At 29.8% G+C, this 27,536-nt stretch overlaps 1 protein-coding gene across 1 annotated transcript in view; it reads right to left on the bottom strand.

Annotated features, from left to right (window-relative positions):
• The window catches only part of LOC129963082 (ABC transporter G family member 20-like), an 83,282-nt gene that overhangs the window by 7,244 nt on the left and 48,502 nt on the right, over positions 1-27,536 (bottom strand). The window contains exons 6-11 of the mRNA XM_056077117.1: positions 23,496-23,684; positions 18,484-18,680; positions 6,019-6,187; positions 3,387-3,490; positions 2,829-2,902; positions 404-519 (exon numbers count right to left, since the gene is read on the bottom strand). Coding sequence (XP_055933092.1) covers positions 404-519; positions 2,829-2,902; positions 3,387-3,490; positions 6,019-6,187; positions 18,484-18,680; positions 23,496-23,684 — 849 coding nt within the window. The remainder of the gene's footprint in view (positions 1-403; positions 520-2,828; positions 2,903-3,386; positions 3,491-6,018; positions 6,188-18,483; positions 18,681-23,495; positions 23,685-27,536) is intronic.

Here is a 27,536-nt window from a genome sequence, read left to right as displayed (position 1 = left end):
AAAACTAATCTATATTAAAAAAAAGACAGAAAATTTCGTTTAAAATGCAAGTAGCTCAAGAATATTTTACTAAATATAACCAAGAAAGAAAATGTATAAAAAAATTAGAATTTGTGATTTATTTAGCAGTCATTTATTGACTCAAACACAAGCTATAATTCTCCACGCCAATCAGTTTTTTTAATTGGAAATATTAGTTAATATCTAACGTTTAAGAAACTAGCTATATGATCAAGATTAGAATAGACTTCTTGTATATGCAAAGCAAAAAATGTAACTCCTTTTATAATAAATTAAAAATATTTATAATAAATATGAAGTAAATATTGATATTTGAAATAAAATATGAATGAAATTTCTAAGTAATATTTAGTTTGAGAAACTGAGCGAAAGAATACTCAACCACAATTGGAGGTAATGCGATATCAGGATTCCAGCTAAAGCTGTTCAAGGTTTGGCGAGCAAAGGTCAGAAAGCTTCCCATAATTTTTGACTGAATGGTAGCAATGACTTGTTGATCTGTTCAAAGAAATTAATAAGAGCAGAGGAAAGCATAGAACAAGAAAGAAAAATTGTGTTTATTTGAATAAGCCGAAATTCAACTTAGTTTATATACTATACTTAGTTTATAATTTAAATATAATAAAATTTGTATGACAAAAACATGCACATTTTATTGTATTTTCTCACTCTAATGCTAAAACAAAATTATTCAAATGTATTTTTTTCATAATTAATTATATAATATAAAATTTTATTTTAAGATATTAATGCTTCTTTTAAGTTCGGTGAATTTTTTTTTGCATGGACTTACAAAATTATTATTTATTAATTTTCTGCAAATTAAAAAAAAATTGTTTTTGGCTAATATTTTCCATAATTACATTGAAAAAGTTTAAAAAAAACATGAGAGTATTGTAAATAATTAATTTCAGAATCATTATTTATATTTTAAATTAAAGGAGAAAATAAATAACATGAAAATAAATAATCGTGTCATGTTTATATTGTAAAGCACTGGAATATAACATGCAAAATCATGGCATGTTATTAAATGCTCAAGTGACGCATAAAAAAAAAAGGATTTTTACATTTATGTATGATTTTTAATATCAACTTGTAAAATTTATTACCATAATGTGGATCTAGTTTCAATCCCCCACTTATTCCACAATATAGCAACAATTATTGTAAAGTATATTTTGTCTGCAATGTTCTTGTAATAATAAATTTGAATAGAAATATTCATATTCAGGCGATTTTTTCAAATCAGCTTCAAACTCGCCAAATTACTTTCCTTAAAAAAATTATATTTTTAAAAGCAATTAAAAGTATTCGAAAATGAAGTTTAAATAAAATGAAAACGACTTTTAAGGATAAAAAAATGTTATGAAATATTTAAATGGATGCTTCAGAAAGAAAATGTGTGTAAACTTCCTTCACATGTATTCATTTAAAGCTACAAATATCTGACACAAGTATCTAAAAAAATATCTGATATTAAATTAGAGAAAAATAAGAAATACGAGTCAATATCTAGTTAGAGTATATGTAAATTAGCAAATAAATTTATATTCATCGCGCGAGAACAACGTTTTTTTTTCTGTGTTTATTTTGCTTACACAGCATAGAATCAACTTATTTCTGTTTATCCTTTCGAGTTAAGAGATGTTTTAGAAACATAAACTACTAATACCGCACTTTCGCTGAATCAGAAAAGAACTATTTTGATAAAGCGAGTGTTTTAGGTGACTGCACTTTCGTTTTAAAACAAATAAATATGCTTGTAGGGAAGACCGCAGGCATTTGTTGGTTATGATTCGGAATCAAAATATGTAAAATGCATGCATGCATCAGATTAAATATAGATTTTAAATCTTAAATAATTATCTAAATTCTATTGTTTGCTAAAAGTGAATTTTAGAAATCGCCTTTAACAAGTATTTTGCGACAAATGTGAAAGTGCAAATATAAGTGCGTTTTCATATTTACTACTTCCTATTACTAAAAGTTGAGGATTAAAACAAATATTCAAATTTATTATGAATTTGATTAATATAAATATGTTCATTTTAATTTATTATCTTGATCTTTTTGATTATTTCTAGTTTTGGTATACATGTTTATGTAATATTATAAAATCAATAGCTATCTAGGTACAAACTCTAAATATTAATTTGCTTTTAATGTGTTTTATATATATTTAAGTAAATTATCTGATTAAAATTTAAAGCTGAATCAGTATAATAGATGCTCTTATAATAGGTATCTTAGATGATCTATGACCAGTTATGTTGCATTGTTGTTATCCAATTTGGCAATTGAATAAGAACAATATTGAATATATTACTCGTCTTATTCAAAGTCAATGATATGCATCTCAGGGTAGATTGTACTTACGTAGGATAGTTTTAGATTGAATGCATACATCACAGACCACAATTTACAACTGAAATCAAATATTGGTGTTTCTTTTTTTGCTGATAATGAAATTTTTATTTAAAGCTGTTAACAACAATATATTAGACAAAAATCTTTAGGCTACAACTATTTTTCCATCGTTCCCTTTAAAAAAAAAGTAAGGATTTGTAGTTGCTGCAAGATTGTTTTTTACAAGTTGAAAAATTAAATTAATATAACAAATAAATTTTCAGAAAAATTACTATTTGGTTCAGCGGTCTGATTTTATCAACCAAATTGGCTGCGAGTAAAATAAAAGACTGAAGGTATTACAAATTAGTGGGATTATATAATATTAAAATTTATATTTTAAAGTATATATTGATAAGTAATCAATTAAGTAAAATAACTTTTACTTAAATACTCACTCGTCATGTCAAGATACATTTTAATTGTGCTGTTCTGGATCGTCTCATTATCTACAGCAATTCCTTCCAAATACCTAAATGATAAAAATAGCATATGAATGAAATTTAAAACGCGATTCAAAGAGAAGCATGAGTGAGAGACAAGATGATTGTATGCTTAATTTAACTTGTTTTAAAAAATATGGACATATAAGTATTAAATTTTTAAAAAACTGTTAAAAAACAATGGTATAATAGTTGAATTTATGCTTCACCCTTATTTTTAAGATCACAACATGTACATTTTTAATCGCATCTAACAGGTGTTTTCTTGTTTTCAGTTTTTATAAAATAATTTTTTTTAAAATATTTTATTTCAAATTTCTCGCCAAATTATGCTATATGCCTATCTTTACAGCTGACAAGTTTAAAACATTTATATTTCCGTTATAAGTGATGTAAATATGTTGTATATTTTTTATTTGGTTTCTATATTTTGAATGAAAATGATTAAAATAATTTGTGCACAACTCAATTCAGTTTCAAGAATTGTGTATGATGATATGAAAAAAAGCCTACCTGTTGATCATGCTGTCTGTAAATGTTTCAGGTATATAAAGAACTCCCCAGTTTTCTCCTCTTTCAACGGACTCAAGGGCTAAGCTCAAATTTGTAAAATTGTTCTGCAAGATAAAAAAAAAATAAAATAATAATACAAATCTCGTCCATTTAGTGGAATATACATATATAAGAAGAAGAAAGTTACAGAGAATTATTTGAAAATCATGTTTAAAATTTAAAGAGTTATAATAACCCAATATGCAATAAATAATTGAATAAAAATAAAATAATCGTAAATTGCAATAGATTTATAGATTGTAGCGGATTGGGATGCGCAGGGATAGAACCTGGGACCTTGTGGTTCGCAGCCCAGTAACATGACCACAATACAAAAGCAATTGCTCGTGTAGCGTAGTTGTTAACTGGCTTATATGCTATTCACCACAGACTCTGCCTCCAGTGAGTCGGAGGTGAGACGAACGATATGACTGTTGAGTGGTGATGTATTAGCTATTGTTTCTAATGCGTCTGTACCCATTTCAGTAGCGCCAAGCGTTATGGCGAGCGTGTGTAGGTGAGTGGTTGCTGTTACTGCGTCAAGTGAGTGACGACTTTGCATAGATGGGGCCACAACAGCTGTACGAAGGTTGAAGGTTCATCGTCCGAGGTCACCAATTTGGCGAATTGATATGGGCGAGGATAGAACCTGGGACCTTGTGATTCGCAGCCCAGTAATATGACCTCAATACAAAAGCAATTGCTCGGGTAGCGTAGTTGTTAACTGGCTTATATGCTATTCACCACAAGATTATAAGATCTGTGCAATAGTAATAGGTTCATTAAAATGAATATAGGATGCGAAACTTTCTGTGTTTATTTTACAAAGCGTGGCTCTGACGAGTTGATTTTTGACTTCAGACAGACAAGTGGAATTACTAAGAGGAGAAAAATATCAAAAAGGAGAGCTAGCTGAGAAAAATAACAGTAAGACTGCGTTAAATATAATTATGTTGAACTCGGGTCATCTCCCCCCCCCCTTATTTCCCATCAATGATATATCTTCAATTTCGTGTTACGGAAATAAACTTGTAGTGAATAGCTTATAAACCAGTTAACAGCTACGTTGCACGAGCAATTGCTTTTGTATTGTGGTCATGTTACTGGGCTGCGAACCACAATGTCCCAGGCTCTATCCTCGCGCATACCAATCGGCTACATTGGTGATCTCGGACGATGATCCTTCGTACAGCTGTTGTGGCGCCATCTATCCACAGCAAACCAAAGTCGTCAGACTCACTTGATGCAGCAACCCAATGTCGTCAGACTCACTTGACACAACAGCAACCACTCACCCACACACGCTCGCCATAACGCTTGGCGCTACTCAAATGGGCCCGGGCTCATTAGAATCAACAGCTATAATACATCACCACTCAAGAGCCATATCGTTCAACTCACTGGAGGGAAAGTCTGTAGTGAATAGCTTATAAACCAGTTAACAGCTACGCTACCCGAGCAATTGCTTTTGTATCGTGGTCATGTTACTGGACTGCGAACCATAAGGTCCCAGGTTCTATCTAACTTATTAAATTAAGATGGTTTCGATATCACATGATTCTTTCTTCACATCTCCCAACTCATAACCAGACTACATTATGTACTCTTCAGCAAAATTAATCTTTTTTTTTGTAAAGTTTAAATTTCATTGAAATATTTACCTGCAGTTTAACAGTTTTTCATTTTTTTTTTGGGGGGGGGGTCGAAAAGCTATATCAAATAGTTATATACCTGATGGTATATAACTAGTAATAACCGGTGGAGTTGGTCTCCCCAAAACACTCTCGTATAATCTCTAGTAAAGGCGTTATACCAGAGAACGCCTTGCATGGTATTGGCGTATGGAATTCTAACCTTTGGCATAAATTTAACATATTTGCTGAATCTATCGTGTCATTCTTGGCTATTATTCGCAAATTATATTATGTACAATTGTATTGGCGATAAAACCTTGGCTTGTGTTTAATAGCTTCCGAAAATAGAATATGCATTTTAGATGCGTTTTTCCCAATCGATTGAAACAAAAATGTGTTAAAAAGCTACACTTGTAGTCACAAAATCCCATGCCAAATTTAATATAGTTAACTCATTGCGTTTTTGAGTTGTCATGTTTACATGTTCAGATGGTCAGCCTCTCATTGGATTTGTCTCAAAATTTGATAGGTGTCTACATTATAGATATTAAATGTCTGTGCCAAATTTCATCTATCTAGCTCTCTTCCTTTTGTAGTTATCATTTTAACTTATATTCGAACAGCCGGAAAGACAAACTTCGTTTGAACGTATTTTGTTCAAATTTTGACAGAAATCTACAAATTTGATATAAAGACAGTACACCTAATTTCATTCGTCTAGCTCAAAGCATTTTTTAGTTGTCTGTGTACCAGATAAACTACATTTTCCAAAAATGTGCTATTCGAACCCAGGGAGGGTTAAAACATGGCGATTCATCAAAATTCCGTGTTCGAATTTTTTGACGATTACTATACTTTCTCCTACTACGTGTATGAGTAAAAAAACGAAAGGAACAGAAATTAAGAAATCTGAATGGAAATCAAAGGATATTTGGTTGTCCTGAAAAATATTATTATACCTGAATAAAAGTTGTAGAACTGATTGTCTGAAGGAACGCATTGCTTTTCCCAGATGGATCAGTTTCTTGATTGACGATGGCCATGGGAATATCGAAGGGTTCACCTCCAACACATAGACAGAAGACGATCACTTGGAAAACAGGTACAAATACTTGAAAGAATACAAGCCTGTAATGTAAAATGTTATATTGAATCCATGTTTAAATATTTAAAAACAATCGACATGTTTACTTCTTAATACTTAAAAAAATTAGGCCAGCTGAAAGAACCCCCGTCTACATAACAAAGAAAATTATAATATAAACAGTAAGAACAATCTAAATGTTATATATATTTATTGATAACTCTTAATTTAAATCTTAAATAATTTCTTACTTTTTATCTTAATTTAGCCCATATTAACTTCATTCTGAAATGTTTTCTTATTTGCACATCCAATCCCACTTTTTTATTTAATTCATTCTAACACGCGCTTAATAAAACTGCTGATTCCGTGTTTCGCACACCAGGAACAAAGGGATAGAAATCCCTATCATTCGCACATATTTTTCAAAGATACCTAATATTCCCTTGCCTAATTGTCACGTGACGATGAAATTCCTATCAGAATCTTGTAGTAAAATCACTGAAGGGAAAAATTTCTGTCACTTTCGCTCTTGTATCGTGATGTAGATTGACGCTCTTTGTCTTTATGCATAATATGATTCTAGTGGTAAAATAAATCGAAATTACAATTTCAAATATTTCTTTTCAGCCACGCATCTGTAAAATTATGTTTACACATACACACACACACATCTCTCTCTCTCACACACACACATCTCTCTCTCTCTCACACACACACATACACACATCTCTCTCTCTCTCTCTCACACACACACACACACACACTTTCAATATTTGAAGCCATTTTTAGTCTGCAAACAAAGCTCACCCAAACGAAAGCAAGACTTGATACAAAGTTGATATGCGGGATCTTGAAACAAATTTCGAGCGAAATATAATAATTGATTGCATTTCGCTGTTTACTACTTTGCAAAAATTACTGTAAGAATTAAAGGTGAATCAACTTAAAGAAAACATGAAAAATTATAATTAATTTAAAAAATATATCATTTTAATCAAAGATTTTCGTTAATAAATGAAAAACAAATTACTTCATAAAATTATAAAATACGTTAACATACGAATTACTATAACAGGTGATTTTTCTTTCGCGTTTTGTAGCAAATTCATTGATTAATTCTTTATAATTTGATTTTTTTGTTTCACTCTAATTTGGAAAAATGTGTGAGAAGGTAAATGATTCTTGATTAAAAATAAATCTCAGATAATATACGGATGCAACGGTAATTATTAAGAAATACAATTTTCAGAGTCATAACACTTTTTAGATGCAAATTCAAATAAATTATTTTTAAACAAATATTGTAATCTATAAAAACAAAACTGGAAAACATTCTTTGGTTTTTATTAAATAAACCAACATCATCTTCCAAACTGTGCAATATCATTTGCACATTTCTTTATTTATAAAAAATTAATATAATCTGTAACAAACTAAACATCGGCACTTAATTAGGTAAAAGCTTTTCAGTGCTTCATTAGATAAAAAAATTTTTAGTGCTTCATCAAAGAATAACTTTTCCTTTAATAAATAAGAATTGCTGCAGATTTTAGTAAATAAATGTTCCAGTCATTGTTATTCGAATTGAGGTGTACTTAAAACACATTTTTGATTCCTTGCTCTTATTAAATTCATTATTAAAACAGTGTTCACTTCAGATCAATAACAATTTTTAGATAGAATTCAAATATAATCTATAAAATAATATTATATATAAATTATATAATCTATAAAAACAAAATGAAAACATTCTTTTATTTTATTAAATAAATCAACATCGCCTTGCAAGCTGTGCAATATCGTTTGTATATTTCTTTATTTATAAAAAAAATTAATACAATCTGTAACAAACTAAACATCGGCACTTAATTAGATAAAAACCTTTTCAGTGCTTTATCAAGGAATAATTTTTTATGAATAAATACGAAGGACTTTAGCTATTCATAAATAAATGTTCCGGTCATTGTTATTCGAATTGAAATGTTCTTAAAATACATTTTTGATTGTTTTGTTCTTATTAAATTCATTATTAAAACTGTGTTCATTTCAGATCAATAACAACTTTTAGAGAGAATTCAAATAAATTATTTTAAAACAAATATTATAATCTATAAAAACAAATCTCGAAAGCATTCTTTGATTTTATTAAATAAATCAACATTGCTTTGCAAGCTGCGCAAAATCGTTTGCACATTTCTTTATTTATAAAAATTTAATACAATCCGTAACAAACTAAACATCGGCACTTAATTAGATAAAAGCTTTTCAGTGCTTCATCAATGAATATTTTTTTTATGAATAAATAATAATGGCTTCAGATATTCATAAATAAATGTTCCGGTCATTGTTATTCGAATTGAGGTGTTCTTAAAACACATTTTTGATTCTTTGTTCTTATGAAATTCATTATTAAAACTGTGTTCATTTCTCGGACAGGAATATAATTTTAGGTCTCAATATATCTATCAAACATACAACTATTTTCGTCTTTCCTAATTAAAACGAATCGTTCGAAATGGCATCCTAAGTAGGATGTGCCATAAGTTTGGATCACTTCCGTCATTCTAACTGTGGTATATTACTGTTGATAGCATTACCCTCCTTCTTGTAATTCTGATTCGGGATCACGTGATTTTGGAAGTTTATCGGCGGTGTGAACGGATTTGCTTCCTTCCAGCATCATTATTGCATTGAAAAGAGACAAATACGATAAAATCAATAGATCAGGAAATAATTGTGTTTAGACGTAAGTATGACGTTTGATAACCGTATTAGGTGCATTTCATTCAGCAAAATTTACGGTGATCAACACTTTCAAGTTCAAACCGTAGAAATAGAAATATATTCGGAGAAAAATTAAAAGAGATCTGAACATTTAGTTCGAAATATCATGGCGCAATAATGTGTGATTCGTTTATATTTATTTTAAAAATATGTTCTTAATTGTATATTATAAATAACGAATGTATAAAAATTATTTAATATTGTTGCAACGCATGTAAATTCAATAATTAAACCAACGAAAACTATTATTGCATAATATTGTATAATACACTAGCCGCCTTTGGCGACCAGCCGGTTCGCCAATCTTAATGTTGTTAAGATTTTAATAATTAAATATTTTACGCAATTCCTACTTTAATAGATTCTTCATCAAAATATTTTAAAACTTCAAAATTTTGATAGTCATATAATTCACTCATAATATTATAAAGGCCTTCAGTCATAACGTGATATGTATCTCTCTAATTTTCTGTTACCCCTCGTAGAAATTATGCTTTCAATTAAAGTGTAAATGATTAATCTGCAATTAATATAATAATATTTTTTACTGAAACAAAGCATTTTTTTAATAATATGATTACTGATAATAGAGTCACTGAGTGTTTAAACTTTATGGGCACTAAAGAATATCTTTCTTAATTTATGTAATATCTCAAAAATTCGTCAACGAAAATTTCTCAGATTCATCATGAACAGATCGATTCATTAACAATGTTTCATTTTAAATGCATCAAACACTAAGGAAATAAAATGAATCGTTTAAAATAATGGGTCGAAAACAGGTTTAAAAAAACTACTTAAAAAACGATGTACTTAAAACTATAAGCATATACAAAAAATATATAACGAACATAAATACAATTTAATTACAAAAGCATGCAATTAATCTAAAAATAATTTAAAGCAAGAATCATCCGTTGATAATATTGTCAATATTCAAAACACAATGAGCATGCGTGAATTTTCAACGCCAGTTACGGTAACGCAAATACGTGAATTTTTCTACGCCAGTTGGGGTAACGCTACGCAGATTAGAAATTTTTAATTTCCTTTATTCTGTGTTATCTTAATTCAAAAGTACTTCAGAATGAATCTGAAAGATCGATTCATGAACAATGTTTAATTTTAAATGTATAAAACATTAAGAAAATAAACAGAATCGTTTGAAATAATCGGCCGAAAAATGTTAACCCTAGCCTCATTACTATTGGGAAAAAAAAAAACAACAACAAAAAAAAAAAACAAGCCTTACTCATTTGGCGTTGGGGAAAATGAAAAGATATTTTGGCGGGAAAGTTAGTTTTTAATTAATAGTTAAAATTCTAATTAAAAATTAAAAAAAAGGGATCCCAGGTGCACATTCCCGACCTCTAAGGTATACATGTAGAATTTTGCTTACGATAGTGAAACTGACATCAATGAAAAGCTTAGTTTTTGAATCTGGAAGAGGCGAAAAAATGTTTTTTTTTATTCCAAATTACTCTAAATTAATATTATTCTAAATCATTGGAAAAAATGTTGAAGAAAATACTTTCACTTCCTTTGGAAGTCTGCCGATCTGGCTGGCCAAGTACAAATGAGAATGATAGCTACGAAACATAAAGAGCTATATAAATAAAATTAGTTACTCAAATTTTACATTTAAAGAGCAGATCAGAATAAAATTTTGAAACCACCCAGAGGCTGACCGCTGTAGGTCTATTCTTTTTCACGCATATAAACACGATAATTCAAAAACATAACAAATCAGATAAATAACATTTGGTTCATAGTGTTACCATCTAAAGTGTACATCTTTATGAAATTTTGTACCACATCTGTTAAACGGTTGATCGTCTGTCTGTCTATTCTTTCATAAGCATGTAAAGGCAGTAACTGAAGAAACTCAATCATTTAAATATATGAAATTTGATATCTGACTCGTTTTACTCGAATTTTTACAAACCGATTGAAACCAAAATTTGACACACAGCTACAATTGCAGTCACAAAATCAATTACCAAATTTTATACATTTAAATTATTGCATTTTTGAGTTATCGCTTTTACATGCTTACATGAAAGTACAGACCGGCAATCGGTCAACAATTTGACGAATTTGATTCCAAATTTCATAGGTATTAACATTGTGGAGTCACATCTGTGTACAAAATTTCATTCCTCTGTCTTCCTTCATTTCGTAATTTTCTTATTAACTTATATTCGGACAGATAAATTTCCTCTGAATGAATTTCGCATAAAATTTAATAAAATACTATAAGCTTGGAGTAGAGATTATATTCCAAATTTCATGTCAACTTCGAAACGCTTTTGAGTCATCGTATTCACAGACAGATAGACAAAATGCCAAAAGCATGCTTTTCGAGCTCAGGGAAGTCCGAAATATGGAGATTCATCAAAAATTCAAGTTCGAATATTTTGACAAATTCAATAATTTCTCTGTGAATCGACCTATACGTTTAGCTCAGTTTAGTTATATTAACGTCCAGTTTTAAAGCAGCACTAGGGCTATTTTGGGACGGACCTCGTACTTTTGAACCGCGATCAGATGACGAGGACGACACCTGATCGCGGTTCAAAGTGTACACCTGACACCCCCCTCTCCACGCCACACCAGTGGGAGGACTTTTTTGGTCCTGGCGGATTTAACATGCACCAGGCCCCTTTACACGACGGGTCTTCGGTGGAATCGGGTCTTGAACCTGAAACCCTACGCCTCACGAGACGAGACCTTAACACCAGACCACCGTGTCGAAGTTTGAGGTTCGAACTCGCTACGTTAGGGTTTATAGGCGAGCATCAAAGCCACTAGACAAAAGTGTATACTCCTTTCCGGAGGTTATCTGGCTTATGATGTTACCACCACAATACTCCCCCACCAGTGAGTCGGTGGAGTTTATCGTGTCAGTTATGGCGAGTGACGAACGTGATTATCGCGCCAGGCGTTATGACGAGCGACGAACGATATTATCGCGCCAAGTGTTATGCATATCGTGCCAAGTGTACACTCCTTTCAGGGGGTTGTTATCTGGCTTATGATGTTACAACCACAACCGCGGCACCAATGCTTTCTCTGTATTGGTTATATGATACAGTAAAAATGAGATTTAATTAAACTTATTCTTCATTCCTCAAGCAAGAATTTAATTTAAATTATATAAATTGTACCTTATTTAGCTAATTATAAAGTGTATATTTGAGTCAATTCTAATACAAAATTGAGTAGCAATTCAATTGCTGCAGATTTTTTTTTTATTTTGAAACTGAGCAAAATTAATTTCTGTGCAATTAAAAATGTGCAACTGAATATATCTAGGAAACAAAAAGAAAAAAATAAAACTAATAGGAAACCATTTCAATCACTCAACTATGCACTAAACATATTGCATGTCTAATATAATTCTGAAATATAAATTACCATGTAAAAATCAATTAGCTGCACAGAAAAAAAAAACCGAAAAATTTATATAATGTAAAATATCTAATTTTTATTTAAAAACCATGAACTTGAACATATTGAAATTATAATCAAGTATCTTTTGAATTTCATAACATTATTCTTAAGAATTTTTTGCTTCAATGATTTCAAATTTGAATGAAAATAGCGATGGACCAAATTTTTACAATTGGCTGAACTGAATAACATATCAACAGCTCTGATGCACTTTGTATTAGAGTAATTAAAAAACTGTTAAAAAGGTGCTATAATTTATTTTAACATTTTGTTGAGAATGGCTTTTAAGTTAAATTTTTTTATTCGAAAATACTAAATTAACTATCTTAAAGTAACAATCAATTAAATTATTTTTTAATTCAATTTCTCGTAATATTTGTTTCTTAAAGACTGCTTAACTGTTTGTCGTCTACTGACTGATGTTCGTGCTACAGTGGTGCAGTCCAGGATGCCGAGCATTTCATATTTGAATGCACAAAATTTATTCCCGAAAGACGGGCACATAGGAATTACCTTCTAAAGAACAACATAGCTGTGCCTCCTCATTTATCTGCCTTTATGCAGAACAAATCATTTTTCATTTCTTTTTGTATATATATTAATAGTATTTTTTCCCATATTATTTAGACTTTATTTCTGTATGTTTGCCTTATGTATCTGCATATATACTTTTATGCTTGATTTATTTGTATTATAAATATTTTATTTTTATTTGATCATGCTTCTCAAATTGTATTATATCATTTACTATATGTTTCCGTTTGTATGTGAGCAATTTTTTTAATCTTGTGTTTGCATTTGTGTATTTTCTTGTTTCCCCCCCCTTTTTTTTGCATTTGTGCTATCGTTTTTTATATTTAAAATTTCTTCCAATATCAATTGTGTACTGATTTATATTTTTAAGTCTTGTGGTATACTTGTTGGCATACAAGGAATTTATACCTCGAGATTAAAAAAGAAAATAGACTACTTATTTAGATAATAAATCAAAATCAATATTTAAATAAAATTTTAAATCAATATATTTAAAAAATCAATATTTTGGAACAAGAAAGGAAAGCTTCCAAAGTCTGCAATACGTAAAGGTCCCTACAGAACTTAATCCGTTCTGGAAGATATACGTAGATGTACTTTCACTTTTCTAAGCTCTTTGAAAATAGGAATATTGTATGGTTTCTGACACTTGAATAGAGCCATTGAAATTTTCAGAATTTATAGAATAAAGGCTTACAGAAAACTTTCTTTCACTTGAATGCAATTGATTGACACCTGAATTTTGTGTCTCTCTGGTGCCTTAAATAATATTTGCCCTTCTTGTTCAAACTTTATTACGCCACTGGCTAGATAACAAGCTAGAGTCAAAACGGACGGCAAAAGTATCCAATTTACACCTTTTCACAATTTTTGAAAAGCATGAAGATTGACCAAAGAAATAAGCGAATTCCAAATTTTCAATTTCTTTCAAGGCCGGAAGGCAAAGTCCGGTGGACAAATGGCAGTTCCCTTTGACGGTCAAGCGCCTCACCTTTGTGATACCCCTAGGCAATTGTCCAGAAACACCTAACACCAAAGCTTAACATGACAAGCTGTCAAACTGCTCAAAAAATTATTCTTAAAATCAATACTTGTAGGATTTTGAGATATATTTTTTGAATCAAAAAGCTTCAGATGCATCTATTTATAAAAATACTACTCTGATTAAAAAGTATCTGGAATGCTTCATTTAGAATAATGGTCAAATATGGTTTTCAAAATTTAATAAACATTTAAAGATTTCTATCTCATAACGGTTAGGAATTTATTTCATTTTATCGTCTGAAAATAACTTTATTTTTAAAGAGATAAGAATTTTAACTCTGTCGATTTTATAAAATAGCAAATGTAATTGTGTAAAGAATGTCATTTTTGTCCTTCCTTTCTTTTGAAATATGAAAATATTTACTTTGTATATTTCATATTTGTAAAGAAGAAAATTTGTAATCGAATTTTTATTCGTTCACTCATGTATGAATGTTTTAAGATTTTGTACAAGTACTGATAATTCCTGATAAGAATAAAACTTTTTAGTGTTTATTTATATATCATTTTATTCATAATTATTTTTGCAGACGAATAATAATTTGAAAAAAATTAATTTTCAGAATTTTTTTTTAATATTTTGTAAAGAAGAAAATTTATAATCGAATTTTTACTCGTTCTCTCATGTACGAATGCTCTAAGATTTTGTACAGGTACTGATTATTCCTGATAAGAATAAAATATTTTTTTCCCGATAAGAATAAAACATTTTACAGTGTTTCTTTATGAATTTTATTTATAATGCGAAATTCTTGTTAAGAGAAATAATCCGTAAGCATTTCCATAGGAATCTATGTGAAATAGGACAATGCGTTTCAACGCCCCCTTCAAATAACCAAACAAATTTATAATAATGTTACATATTACAAATAATGCTTTTTTTTTTTACCAGAAAGCTATCTATTTACATATTTCCGGTTTCAATTTTTTAAAAACATGATTCTTAACGTATAAATTTAATTATTTTTGTCTTTGCAAATGCAAAATAAAATACAAATCATCTACAGTAGATGCAACTTAATATAATCATTTCGAGACATAAAAATTTTGATAACGTTAATCAATTCATAATAATAACCGAATTAGGTCAAATCCGAATCGGAATTAAATTTTTATCAAATTAAAGGAAAGGATAAAAAGCACGTATTTCTAGGCTAACTAAGATTTTTTTCGAAAGTAACATTTCAAAATAATTTAAAATTGATGCTTATCGCCAGTTATTCTTTAATGGCCAATTTATATATTATTCGCAAATGAATGGTTAAAAAATGTTTTTCTTTGAACGATATTGCATGCCAGGTTTCAAAATATCAAATTCCTGACTCATTCCTTTGTTCATGGGAGGGATTTCTTCTATTTATTCGTCCCCGTAGAAATCATCATTTTTTACTATTTAATCATGTTTATTACAAAAAACTCACGACTTTTCAAAATTTTACAAAGGAGAGTATTTATGTGATTCCATTATTGGTAATTTTTGTTTTTCATTTAATTATTCTATTTGCATTATTTATTCTTTGTATACTTATGCGTATAATAAAGTTTAATACTGAACATAAATGGCGCAATATGCTCTAAACCATATGTATATTTGGAATGTGAGGGAAGCACACTTACGCTTTTTTACTGTAAACACTTAAACCTGAGAGTTGGTGTGAAACTGATGCAATCAGGAATCGCTCGCTCTTTTGTTAGCGGCAAAAAGAATTATTCTTTCGCTCTTTGTTAGCGGCAATTTCTACTTTTAAATGTATATATTATGTGTTACCTTATATATGTGTGATCATCGTCCATGTGTGTTGTTTTATATATGTATGTGTGCGAAAATAAATAAGAAAGAGAAAAGAAAGCATCTTTCCTTGGACTAAATACACACACCCAGCTACAGAGAGCCTGTAATATTTTCCATAGCGTTGCGTTGGTACATTTTAGAAAAATTTAATACCTGTTAAGAATTTCAGTTTCGTCTTTAAAATTCAAATTATTTCTTTTTTTAAATGCATTTAGTTATGGTCATTTAATCGCAAGCAATAATAGTTTATGATGTACAACAGATTTCAAGCCATATCTGAAATTTAGATGTCCTTTAAAGCCAGAAATTCCATGCACATCAATTGTTAACGCTGTTCGAAAACGAAGGATCTGTGGTGGTAACATTATAAGCCAGTTAACAACTTCCGGAGAAGAGAGTACACTTTTGTCTAGTGGCTTTGTTACTCGGCTACGAGCCCTAACGTTGCGAGTTCGAACCTCAATCTGCACATTGGTGACCCTGGTTCTGAAAAACCGCATCCTTCATTCAGCTGTCGTGGCTCCATCTACCGGCAGCAACCACTCACACACGCTCGCCGTCGCCCGCCATAACGCCTGGCGCGATAATCACGTTTGTCGCTCGCCATAACTGGCGCGATAAACTCTACCGACTCACTGGTGGGGGACTATTGTGGTGGTAACATTATAAGCCAGTTAACAACTTCCGGAGAAGAGTGTACACTTTTGTCTAGTGGCTTTGTTACTCGGCTACGAGCCCTAACGTTGCGAGTTCGAACCTCAACCTGCACAGATCTATTATCTACTTCAAATGCATAGCATTAAACGATGTAGTAACCCACACCACATTAACCCATTCGTGAGTTATTTATTTTTCTTTCGAATTCCTCTCGTTTTTTTTGTGTCTTATTATCAATTAAACAATAGCATTTAAGGAAATATATTTTATTTACCCAAATTTTATGTTTACATTTGTTGTTTGTTTGTTTCTTATGGCACTATATGCCGGTGGGGAACGCCTCTTGTTTTTTATAGCAGCGCCACTAGGGCCAAGAGTACGACTTTGCCACTCACGCATCACTCATTCGCTTGCACAACCCCTTTTTACAGGGGGGCACATTCACACATCTCACAGATAGAACAGGAAGAACAACCATGCCCGAACCGGGACTCGAACCCAGGACGCCCAGATCACGGGGAAGACGCGCTACCCCTATGCCAGGACGCCGGCATGTTTACATTTAAATTCTAGGGATGGGAAGTATACTTCCCATGGAACCATTTATGGTCATGAAAAGAATTCTGTTTAATGATAATTATTTGCCGTGGAAAGATGAGAAGCATGTTGTAATGCACAGGGGTATCTCAACTTCTGTAGACAGGTAGCGGGACCTCTTTTCTTTGTAATTAGTGCTACATTTCCTATATCATCTATAATTCTAAACCAACTTTCGATTTCCCCACGCTGGCTAAGCATATATCATCCGGAACTGCACACTTTTTTGTTTGATAGCTAGCAGGAAGGGCTTTCCTTTTACTTGAGGAATATATATCTGTTAACTTATGATTTAATGCTATATGTAATATTTTCTCATGTATATTTTGTTCATTTGCCACAATATTGTCACGTAGGTTCTTTAGTGTGAAACTCAATGACACTCAAGAAGTAGAGCTAAACCAATTTATTAACTTAACTCTCAACACAATGACTGACAGATCTTCTGCTTTTATACTAGCAGTGAAAGTTCCAGAATACTTTTCTGGAGACAGTCAGAAAAGTCCAGAACATTTATCTGGTAAACTAAAGAAAGGTCCAGAATCTTCTGGAACATGAAATAAAGGAAAACATAAAATCAAAGAATTAAATATTTACACAAACTGTGAATCGCATTGCCTCTAGCGGGATTCGAACTTACGATCTCTTGATTAAGAGACCAGTGCTATGATCATTCGGTCATGGAGAGTCGACGACCTCTTTTAAATGCGGCAATATGAAACTATTTATGATGAAAATGTAAACAAATAAAATAAAAGATACGACGTCACTATTCTTCAACCCTTCTTCCTATTTAATATCTTTCTTTTCTTTGATCGCAGCGATCAATCCTTCCATGGTATCTTTGCATATAGCGACAGATTTTGGGCAAGATACTTCTCTTTTAATACTACCTTTTTTATCCCGCTGTCAACAAAGTAACAGTCTGATTGTCCATCTACTTTATTGTAGCAACACCTACATGCCTTCCTTAGTTAAGAACATTGATACACTTTGTATTTTATGGGAATTACTGTTCTCAACGATGCATAACTACAGTTCGTTTCGGTATCCTGAGATTCCAGTTTTCGACGATTCTATCTCACTAAGGGGTGACGCGCGTAAGGAGGCGCTCATTTTCGGAAGTTACTTTATTGTTAACTGTAAATATCTCCGCCTTTCCTCTTTCCTTTCACCCCTATTTTGCTGAATTAAACCCATCCAAAAGCATGCGCAAAAGCGCAGAGAGTTTTAGAATCCGTTGGCAAACAGTAGGCGAATATATAATAATAGGATTTGTACTTCCCGCAGGTGTATTATGTAAGATCATGTAAGTGGGAAGTAATGTACCACTTTTTCATATACTTTTTATACAATTAAATACCTAGGTTCGAAACCAGAGGATTTTGATAATATACAGCGAATGATAACATTAAATCGCGAACACATTAATTGATCCCCTTTCTATTAAATAAAAATAATATCCATGATACTTACGGTATATTTCTTTTCAGTCGAACGAAGTTTTTGTGGTTGAGAGCTCTCATTCTGTGCCAGACGTTGTTTAAATAGCTTGCGCAATCATTTTTTCTTGAAATATCAATCACTGGCTTCCTTGAATTGTTCAAAAGAACTGTTTCATATTGTTCATACCCGTTTATTGAGGTTACTGCGTTGTACTTTGTATGGTGAGGCTACAAAATAAAATTATTAACTTGATTAATTTAATAAATCTAGTTACTGAATGCTGCAGTCTTAAAATATGAATAAAAAATTATAGAAAAACATTTGTATTTAATTCTGGAATTACAATTCATTTGACAAACATCCTTACTTTCACAAGACATTGTACGACATTTTCACGATGTTGTATGATATTCCTAACACCATCCAATATCAGAAAAATATCGCAATAATTGGACGTTTTATGCTAATAGTCATCCTTATTAGCACAAGATATTGTCCAATATTTCCACGATGTTCTTCGATATTCTGAATGCCAGAAAATATTGTGTAGGGATGACGAATATTTTAAGAGCGGTTATTACGTATCCAATATCAAAAAGTCACAAATACAAGTGATCAATACTTTTCAAAGAGGGGTGTGATTCAAATCCTTGATACGATCTTACTGATGATATTTCGATTACAGGTTTTGGATCACGATAGAAAGTAACAATCGATACGATATCACTGAAATTTGCGGAGTGGTGACTTCACTGGAAAGTAACAATCGATACGATCTGTCCAATGGAAGCTCTCGAAAGAAATCTGTGATTGGATTGGAAAGTGAACGGACCGGTTATTGGAATTATCGTATCGTATCATTGAATTGCATATCACTGAAATTTATCGGAGCGGTGATTTCACCGGAAAGTGCGAGGCTTCACTGGAAAGTGTGAAGTCACCGCTCCACTTTACGGGAGTGACCGATATTCGTATTTGATAATGCGCTATTCCATACAGATCATTTTTAATTGCTCGTGACATGATTGACTTTGATTACATGTACTCTGATTACTGCTGGCGCCATCTATTGGTAGAATATAGGACTAAAGCAAACATTTTAAAGAAATGACATATTTTTTTTAACTCATCTTTTCCAGAAAATGGTTCACTCTAATAAATAAATTAAATAAATAGTTTTGAGAAAAAAAATTTTAGAAGTAAGCTGAAACAGATAAATTAATTCAATCACACGTTAATTAAATTGGTAAATTAAGTATTAATTACAATCAATAAGTTTTATATTTAATATTAAGTAATAATTTTTAATTAATAATATGATTGAAATAACAGATATTTGGAACGTATATTTAAAAATAACAATAGCAATATTATTTGTTATTCAAAAAATCGTGGATTATGCATCTCTACATAGATGTAACGAATCTGTAATCGTAAACGATATATAAAATAGCTACATCATCATCAATCTCAAAGTTAATAAAACAAAGAAAAATTTAACCAAAATTAATCATTAACGTTTAAACATTTCTAGTTATGTAAAACGATATTAATTAGTTTAACAAAATATGTGCTTAAGCTTTTTGCAGCACTATACAGTGCTTAACACAAGACAATTAATTTTATTCGATAAACTCAAGAATCAATTTTGATTTTAGGAAGTATGTGAGATGAGGGCATCAATTGTTTATACTTTGCAAGAACTACATCAATCTAATTCTTTGCTTTTTATTTCTTTCTCGTTTATTTCTCTTAAGCAAAGTAGAGAAAGAAGAAAGTTCTAGAACCTTCAAAATTTCGAAAGATAGATTTTGATGTATGATCGCGTCTCATAGCTGCGTTTAGATTTGTGCTGACATCTATTATCGTCTTTTGAAAGCACATTCGATCTCTCGCATCCAAAGTAAATATGCATATTTTCCATTCCGTGATAAACTGTAAATTTTCTGGGCTAATTCCCCTTTTTATTGGAGAATAATTTAACTTTTAATAGATATTATAAATAGAATACACTTTCTTATCACAGTTATTTTATCAACTACTATTTAAACATTTTCAAATGTATCTATCTCTAAGAAAATGCTGTTTTCATATTAATCTAGGTTCAAAACACATTAAAAAAATTTTTTTTTTGATTTGACATTGCATTTTTGGAAATTAAAATGACATAAATACATTTTTAATTCGTTATTTTAAATTTATTTAGTATTTTATATATGACGAAACTGAAAAAAATAAAGGAATAAAATGTAAGGAAATTTCCCCAAGAAAGTTACTTTATAATAAGTGCAGGAACAACAACAACAACAAAAAAAAGCATAATTTATATATATATATTTTATATACATATGATATGAGTTATAGTCTGGCATGTCATTTAATAGGAAACTAGCTACCATTTTAATTAAAATTCAGTTTTAAATGCAGGTGTTTTCTAGATATTTCTTAAATAGCCATTAAAGGGATTAAATTAAAATAATTTAAGAGTTTATAATTAATTAATAATTTATATACATGTTAAGAGTTCACGTAGTAGATTAAACACAATTTGTGTATAAAGAAAACTAAAGAAATTTTTAATTCAAAAATTAAAGATTAAGAAATAAGAACGAAATAACATTTTTTAATTTCAATATTCCGAGTCAACAGGACGAGTCAACAGAAATAGCATAGCATTCGATATGAATGTGACTGTATTCTGGATTTTTTTTTAAATGCTGCAAGGTTATAATATTTTTTTGCTTTTTTGCATAAAGCAGATTAAACATCAACACAATATAAGAAAATCAAAAGATGCAAATAAAAACTCAATTTTAAAAAATTGGAAATAATCGTGGATTTTTTTTGATTAAAAAAGAGGTATAGAGCAAAAATCCACACATTTAAAGTTCATGAAATAATTTGCTTAAAATCTCGCAAAAAGCGTAACAGATACATTTTCTAGTTACCGAAATAAAAAAGAAGCTCTCTTTTATCCATTCTTTAAATATTGTGGTTCTATCTATATCTATATCTATACTTATAATAAAGCTCAATGTGTGTGTGTGTGTGTGTGTGTGTGTGTGTTGGCGCTCTACAGGCCAGACCATTTGACCTACAGCTACCAAATTTGGTACATGTATACCTTGGAGGTCGGGAATGTGCATCTAGAGTCTCTTTTTTGAATTTTTAATTAGAATTTTAATTATTAATTAAAAACTAACTTTCCAGCCAAAAAAATCTTTTCATTTTCCCCACCGACAAATGAGTAAGGCTTCAGTTTTTTTCCCACGCTAATGAGGCTAGGTTTAACATTTTTCGACCGATTATTTCAATTGATTCTGTTTATTTTCTTAATGTTTGAAGAATTCAAAATTAAACATTGTTAATTAATACATGTTTCAGATTCATTCTGAAGTACTTTTGAATTAAAATAACACAGAATAAAGGAAATTAAAAATGTATAATCTGCATAGCGTTACCCCAACTGGAGTAGAAAAATTCACGCATTTGCGTTACCGTAACTGGTGAAGAAAATTCACACATGTGCATTGTGTTCTGATTGTTGACAACTATTATCGACGGATGCGGACTTAATTTAAATTATTTTTAGGTTAGTTGTATGCTTTTGCAATTAAACTGTATTTATGTTAGTTATATATTTTTTGTATATGCTTATAGTTTTAAGCACATCATTTTTTAAGTAGTTTTTTTAAACCTGTTTTCGACCAATTATTTTAAACGATTCTGTTTATTTTCTTAGTGTTTGATGCATTTAAAATTAAAACTTTTTAATTAATCGGTCTGCTCATGATGAATCTGAGAAAATTTTGTTGACAAATTCTGGAGATATTACATAAATTAAAAAAGATATTCTTTAGTGCCCATAAAATTTAAACGCTCAGTGACTCTGTTTTCAGTAATCATATTATAAAAAAATGCTTTGTTTCAGTAAAAAATATTATTATATTAATTGCAGATAAATCCTTTCCACTTTAATTTAAAGCATAAATTCTATGAGAACTAACAGAAAATTAAAGAGATACATATTATGTTATGACTGAAGTCCTTTATAATATTATGAGTGAATTCTATGACTATTAAAATTTGAAGTTTTGAAATATTTTGATGAAGAAGCTATTAAAGTAGGAATTGCATAAAATATTTCATTATTAAAATTTTAACGAACATTAAGATTGGCGAACCGGTTGGTCGCCAAAAGCAGCTACTTAATAAATAAAATGAAAGGGAAAATTTTTTTTTTTCGCATTGTGAAGCATTAAAAGAACTATAAAATGTTTCTAAACGAACACATTGTTTTTTTTTCTCTAGCTCAAGAACTGAAAAATATATTTATAAATCATTATAATAAATTTAAACCAAAAATATGCGTTAGATTTTAATACATGAAAACCGCATTTAGAGATATAAAATGGCATTAAAACACATATTATTCACATATAAAAATTAGAGTAATTTCCCAAATAAACTTTGAAACAAAATTCAAACGATTTTGTGAAGAAGATCGTTCATAAAATGAAAATACTGACAAAAAATATGCAGTTATTATTTTTGCAAAAAATCGATTTTTAAAAATCAAAATTTTTTAATTTACAATAGACTTTGAGCCAATTTTTAAAACTACTTACGTATCGTTTTCATTAATTTTCGTACTAATTTCTTTTACTAACTATTATCTATCTTTTGCAAATTTACAAAAAAGACAGCAAAATACCATTTTAAACAAATTGTTATCTAAAACATTTTCTTTCGAAATTGTTATACCTTAAAACAAATTATGTTAAGTAGCAAGCAATGGCATCTTTTTTAAGACTTGTAAAAAAGCCAATATGTAAAACAACTAAATTTTTGGAGAAAAAAAATCAGACGATTAAAATTTTTTTAAAGACAATCTACAATTCGAGAACACATTGTTTCATTCATCAATATCCGGAAAACAATTTCTAGGTTGACATGCTTTCAATTTGAATGTCAATTAATATTTTAATATGTATTTTCTTAATGCTTTCTATGTTCATTTTAACTACAAGATGATTTATTACCTTTCTTTTAACCCACACTGGTTCTTCATCAAAGTTGTTCAGCTCGTCAGCTGAAGCAGCCTCTATAGCTTCACTGTCTTTCACACATAATTTTAAGAACACATCTTCAAGAGTTAATGCATTATATTGGTCAATCAGGACTTCAGGATTTGTTTCAGCCAGTAAACGACCGTCTCTCATCAATCCCACCTGAAAAATAGAGTTGATGACTTAATATAATATAAAAAAATTAAAAATTAAAAAATGAAATCTACGATCGCGAATTTCTAGTTATCTTTTGAGAACATTATTATTTGTAAGTCATTATTTGTCTTAATTAATTTAAGTCATTAACCGGTTTAAACCGGTTTACGTGAGCTCGAAAACTTTTTTGCCAGCCAAGAAAAAATTGAAAATGAAAATTGCCATTTATGGCTTTATTCATTGACTACGTGATTTCGAGCTTCAAAACCCCCTAACCAAAACAATATCATGTTCTCACAAAAAGGAATGCCATGTTTGGAAGCTGAACAACGAGCGTTTCCGTCGCAATGCGATTTCCAAATGATAGACTATTTACCAATAAATTTTTTAACATATTAATTTATATAGAATTTTTATGAAAACAATATTTTTGTAAACACAATCTGCTATTTTCTTATTTCTGAGATCATAAAACAGTTTCATAATGGATTAATCTTAGAACAGGAGTGAAATCTTTCAATGTTTCCCGCTTAAGAATGAATGAAGTGATATTTCCCCGTTGGGGGAAAGAGAAAATACTTTTATCAAAACTGTTATTAAACGCGACTGAAGATTTTTTGAACATATTATAAAAATTAAATTATTTAATTTCCTCTGAAAAAAATTACATTCCATGAAAATAACAGCTATGATGTCATAGTTCTAGTCAACCTTTTAAAAGCGCATCTGCTGTCAAAGAAGCATACGTAATAATGAAGCAATACTGGTAAAAGCAGGTAAAAAAATATATGCGATTAAAAGATGACGAAAATTGCCATTTATGCTTAATTCATTGCCTACGCGATTTCGAGCTTCAATATTCATTGCCTACGCGATTACGAGCTTCAAAACCTCTTACCTTCTAACAAAAGCAACATCATGTTAGGCATGATAATAATAACTAATCAATAAAAATTTGTAAAAAAAAAAAACCTGTAGAAATAATGAATGAATTAATCGCCATCGTCAAAATAATAATGATTAATTTGATTTGATTATTATTTTGATGATGATGATGAGATTCTTTGAGATATATACTTGTTCTTTTGAGTATTTTGCCACAAATTATCCTCGATTTCAAATTAGCATCGGAGAATCAGATATCATTTTACCTTTTACTATAAGTGCAGGCAATCAAAAACGGAAAAAAAAGGCTTTGATTAAAATTTCACTCAGTTTGGGGAAAAAATATAATAATTTTAGAAAAAAAGTAGTATTTCTAGAAAGTAGGATAAAAAAAAAAGGAATCCGGATATTTTCAAAGATGGTTTTGGAAATTCCACAATATTTATCATTTGAATGCCAGTTATGATCTAAATTGAAATAATTAAGCTGTCACAATTAATTTCGAAATAGCAGTCACAAAACCTGCAAATCAAAATTTTTCTATTAAATCCCAAAATTTAATTGTCTTTGTAGCCAAAATATATACATTTTTAAAATTATATATTATCTCTACAAAAATGCCCACGAGAACGCCCAAACGATTTTTAAAACTTGACAATCTACTTTTATTTTTAATTTATGAATGCGCACTTATCTTTATGTGGTAGAATAACGTAAAACATTATTCTTAACCATTTAAATTATGAAAGGTTATGTGTAAATGAATAATGGAACTGACAGAATTATTAATTCGAAACCAGCAACAAACGTGTTTATTTTTAAAATGTGTAAAGAATGTAAGAAAGTATCTCTATAAAGAATAGTAAACAAGTTCAAGCAGATTAAGTTGAAACTTGGATAAGTAAATTTTTGTTAATACAAAATGGTTTTTTTATTCACTAACACGGCCAGATTATTAAATAAATAAGTAGATAACAGCCCAATGACCCCGCGGACTTTTTTGTGGTATTTTTAGAACAATTTAATTTTATGCATTTTTTTTCAAATTTAAAAAAAAGCCATGTATTCGACCTAAGTGTCTTTTAAATTTTGAAATATTATTCTAATAATATTCCTAATTTACTATATGCATGTTTTATATTACGTTGCCTTATCATTCTAAAAAATAATTTTTCTTTATAATTTCACTAAAAAAATAAAAATAATAATTTAAAAAAAGAACGGATTAAGTTGAAACTTGGATAAGTAAATTTTTGTTAATACAAAATGGTTTTTTTATTCACTAACACGGCCAGATTATTAAATAAATAAGTAGATAACAGCCCAATGACGCCGAGGACTTTTTTGCGGTATGTTTAGAACAATTTAATTTTATGCATTTTTTCAAATTTAAAAAAAAGCCATGTATTCGACCTAAATGTCTTTTAAATTTTGAAATATTATTCTAATAATATTCCTAATTTACTATATGCATGTTTTATATTACGTTGCCTTATCATTCTAAAAAATAATTTTTCTTTAAAATTTCATTAAAAAAAATAAAAATAATAATTTAAAAAAAGAACGGATTCTACATAGACAGTAGCTCCCAAATATATTTATTGACCTTTAAAATGTGAAGTAAAAGCGTTGTAACCTAAATTTACATTTGCAATACAATATTTCTTCATATATCTTGAATAAGAATAGATTTTATTTTATTTCATTTTTTAAGAATAAAAATGAAAATGCAAGGAGGCAGAGATAAAGCGCGTCACTAAAACGTTTGTACAACGAAAAATTTTTGGACAAATGTATTACTAGAATTATCGTCTGCCACATTTTTTTCCACTTTTGTATTTTGGTGACATTTTAAAATCGTTTGGCTTTAATCTTTGTTTTCTTATTTCTGAATGAGCAATTTATTATTTTATAATTGCTCTCTGTCGTATGAAACTACAAGCAGCATTCGAAAGTAATTATTATTCATCATAACAATGGTAAATCAATTCGGCATGTCTCTAAATTAGTAAATAAATTGCATTCTACAGTGCAGTGCATGATAAATGCTTTAAAGGAGAAAATCGAATCGAAGAAAAAGGGGAAGAAAGGTTATCTAGTAAGTTTAATTCAATGTAATTAGAAATTTATTGTTAAAACAATCTGTGAAAAATCCTTGTTTGCGTACTGTAAAGTTTTTTGTAGAGTTTAGCAAAATATTTTCCAATTTTACTTGAAACTTTTCAGTATGTTCTCGAACCAGCTGCATTACATTTCCATTCAACTCAGAGTTTTTTTGTTTTTTTTTTTGTAATGCAAAAATAAATAAATAAATAAAATAAAAAGCTTAAGCGTTTCTTTAGCGAAATCAATGATAAATAAGCCCAAAACGTATCGAATCATGTCTTATTTACAAATGAAAGTAAATTTAACATTTTTTGGTTTTGATAAGAGTGTTAATCGTATGGAGAAGATAAAATGAGGAATTTAATCTAAAGAACTTAGAACAATAAAATATCGTGATTGAATTGTCCTAGGGTGGAGCCAGTAATAAGATTAAGTAATTTTGCATTTATTAATTTTATAATGAATCATGCTCTTTATTTAAATATGAATTTTATCTTTATTTAAATATTTAAAAATATAATTTAAAATTATTAGCCAAAAAAGGTCGGTATTGCAAACAGGTTTATTTTAAATCAGGATAAATAAAATAAGTACATTATTCCATGTTGGCCTTTGGTGTCTCCATAATTGTTCACAAAACCTGAAAATACGCCTCAATAGCCGTAATTAAACCCAATAAAACATATTCGGTGCTAACTGGAAGTTAATTTATGAAAACCGAACTTAAACCGATAATTATAGAAGAGTAGAGGAATATTGAAGGAGAAATAAATAAATAGTGCATTCTATACCTAGACATTTAAAAGACGAGGTGACTACAGGATATTCTACTAACGTGAGTACTAATTGACAGAAATATCAAAATAT

The sequence above is a fragment of the Argiope bruennichi genome, chromosome 3, assembly GCF_947563725.1.
Source record: "Argiope bruennichi chromosome 3, qqArgBrue1.1, whole genome shotgun sequence".
Taxonomy (NCBI): Eukaryota; Metazoa; Arthropoda; class Arachnida; order Araneae; family Araneidae; genus Argiope; species Argiope bruennichi.
Note: the sequence above shows the minus strand (reverse complement) of the source record. Positions and strands in the feature narration are given on the sequence as shown.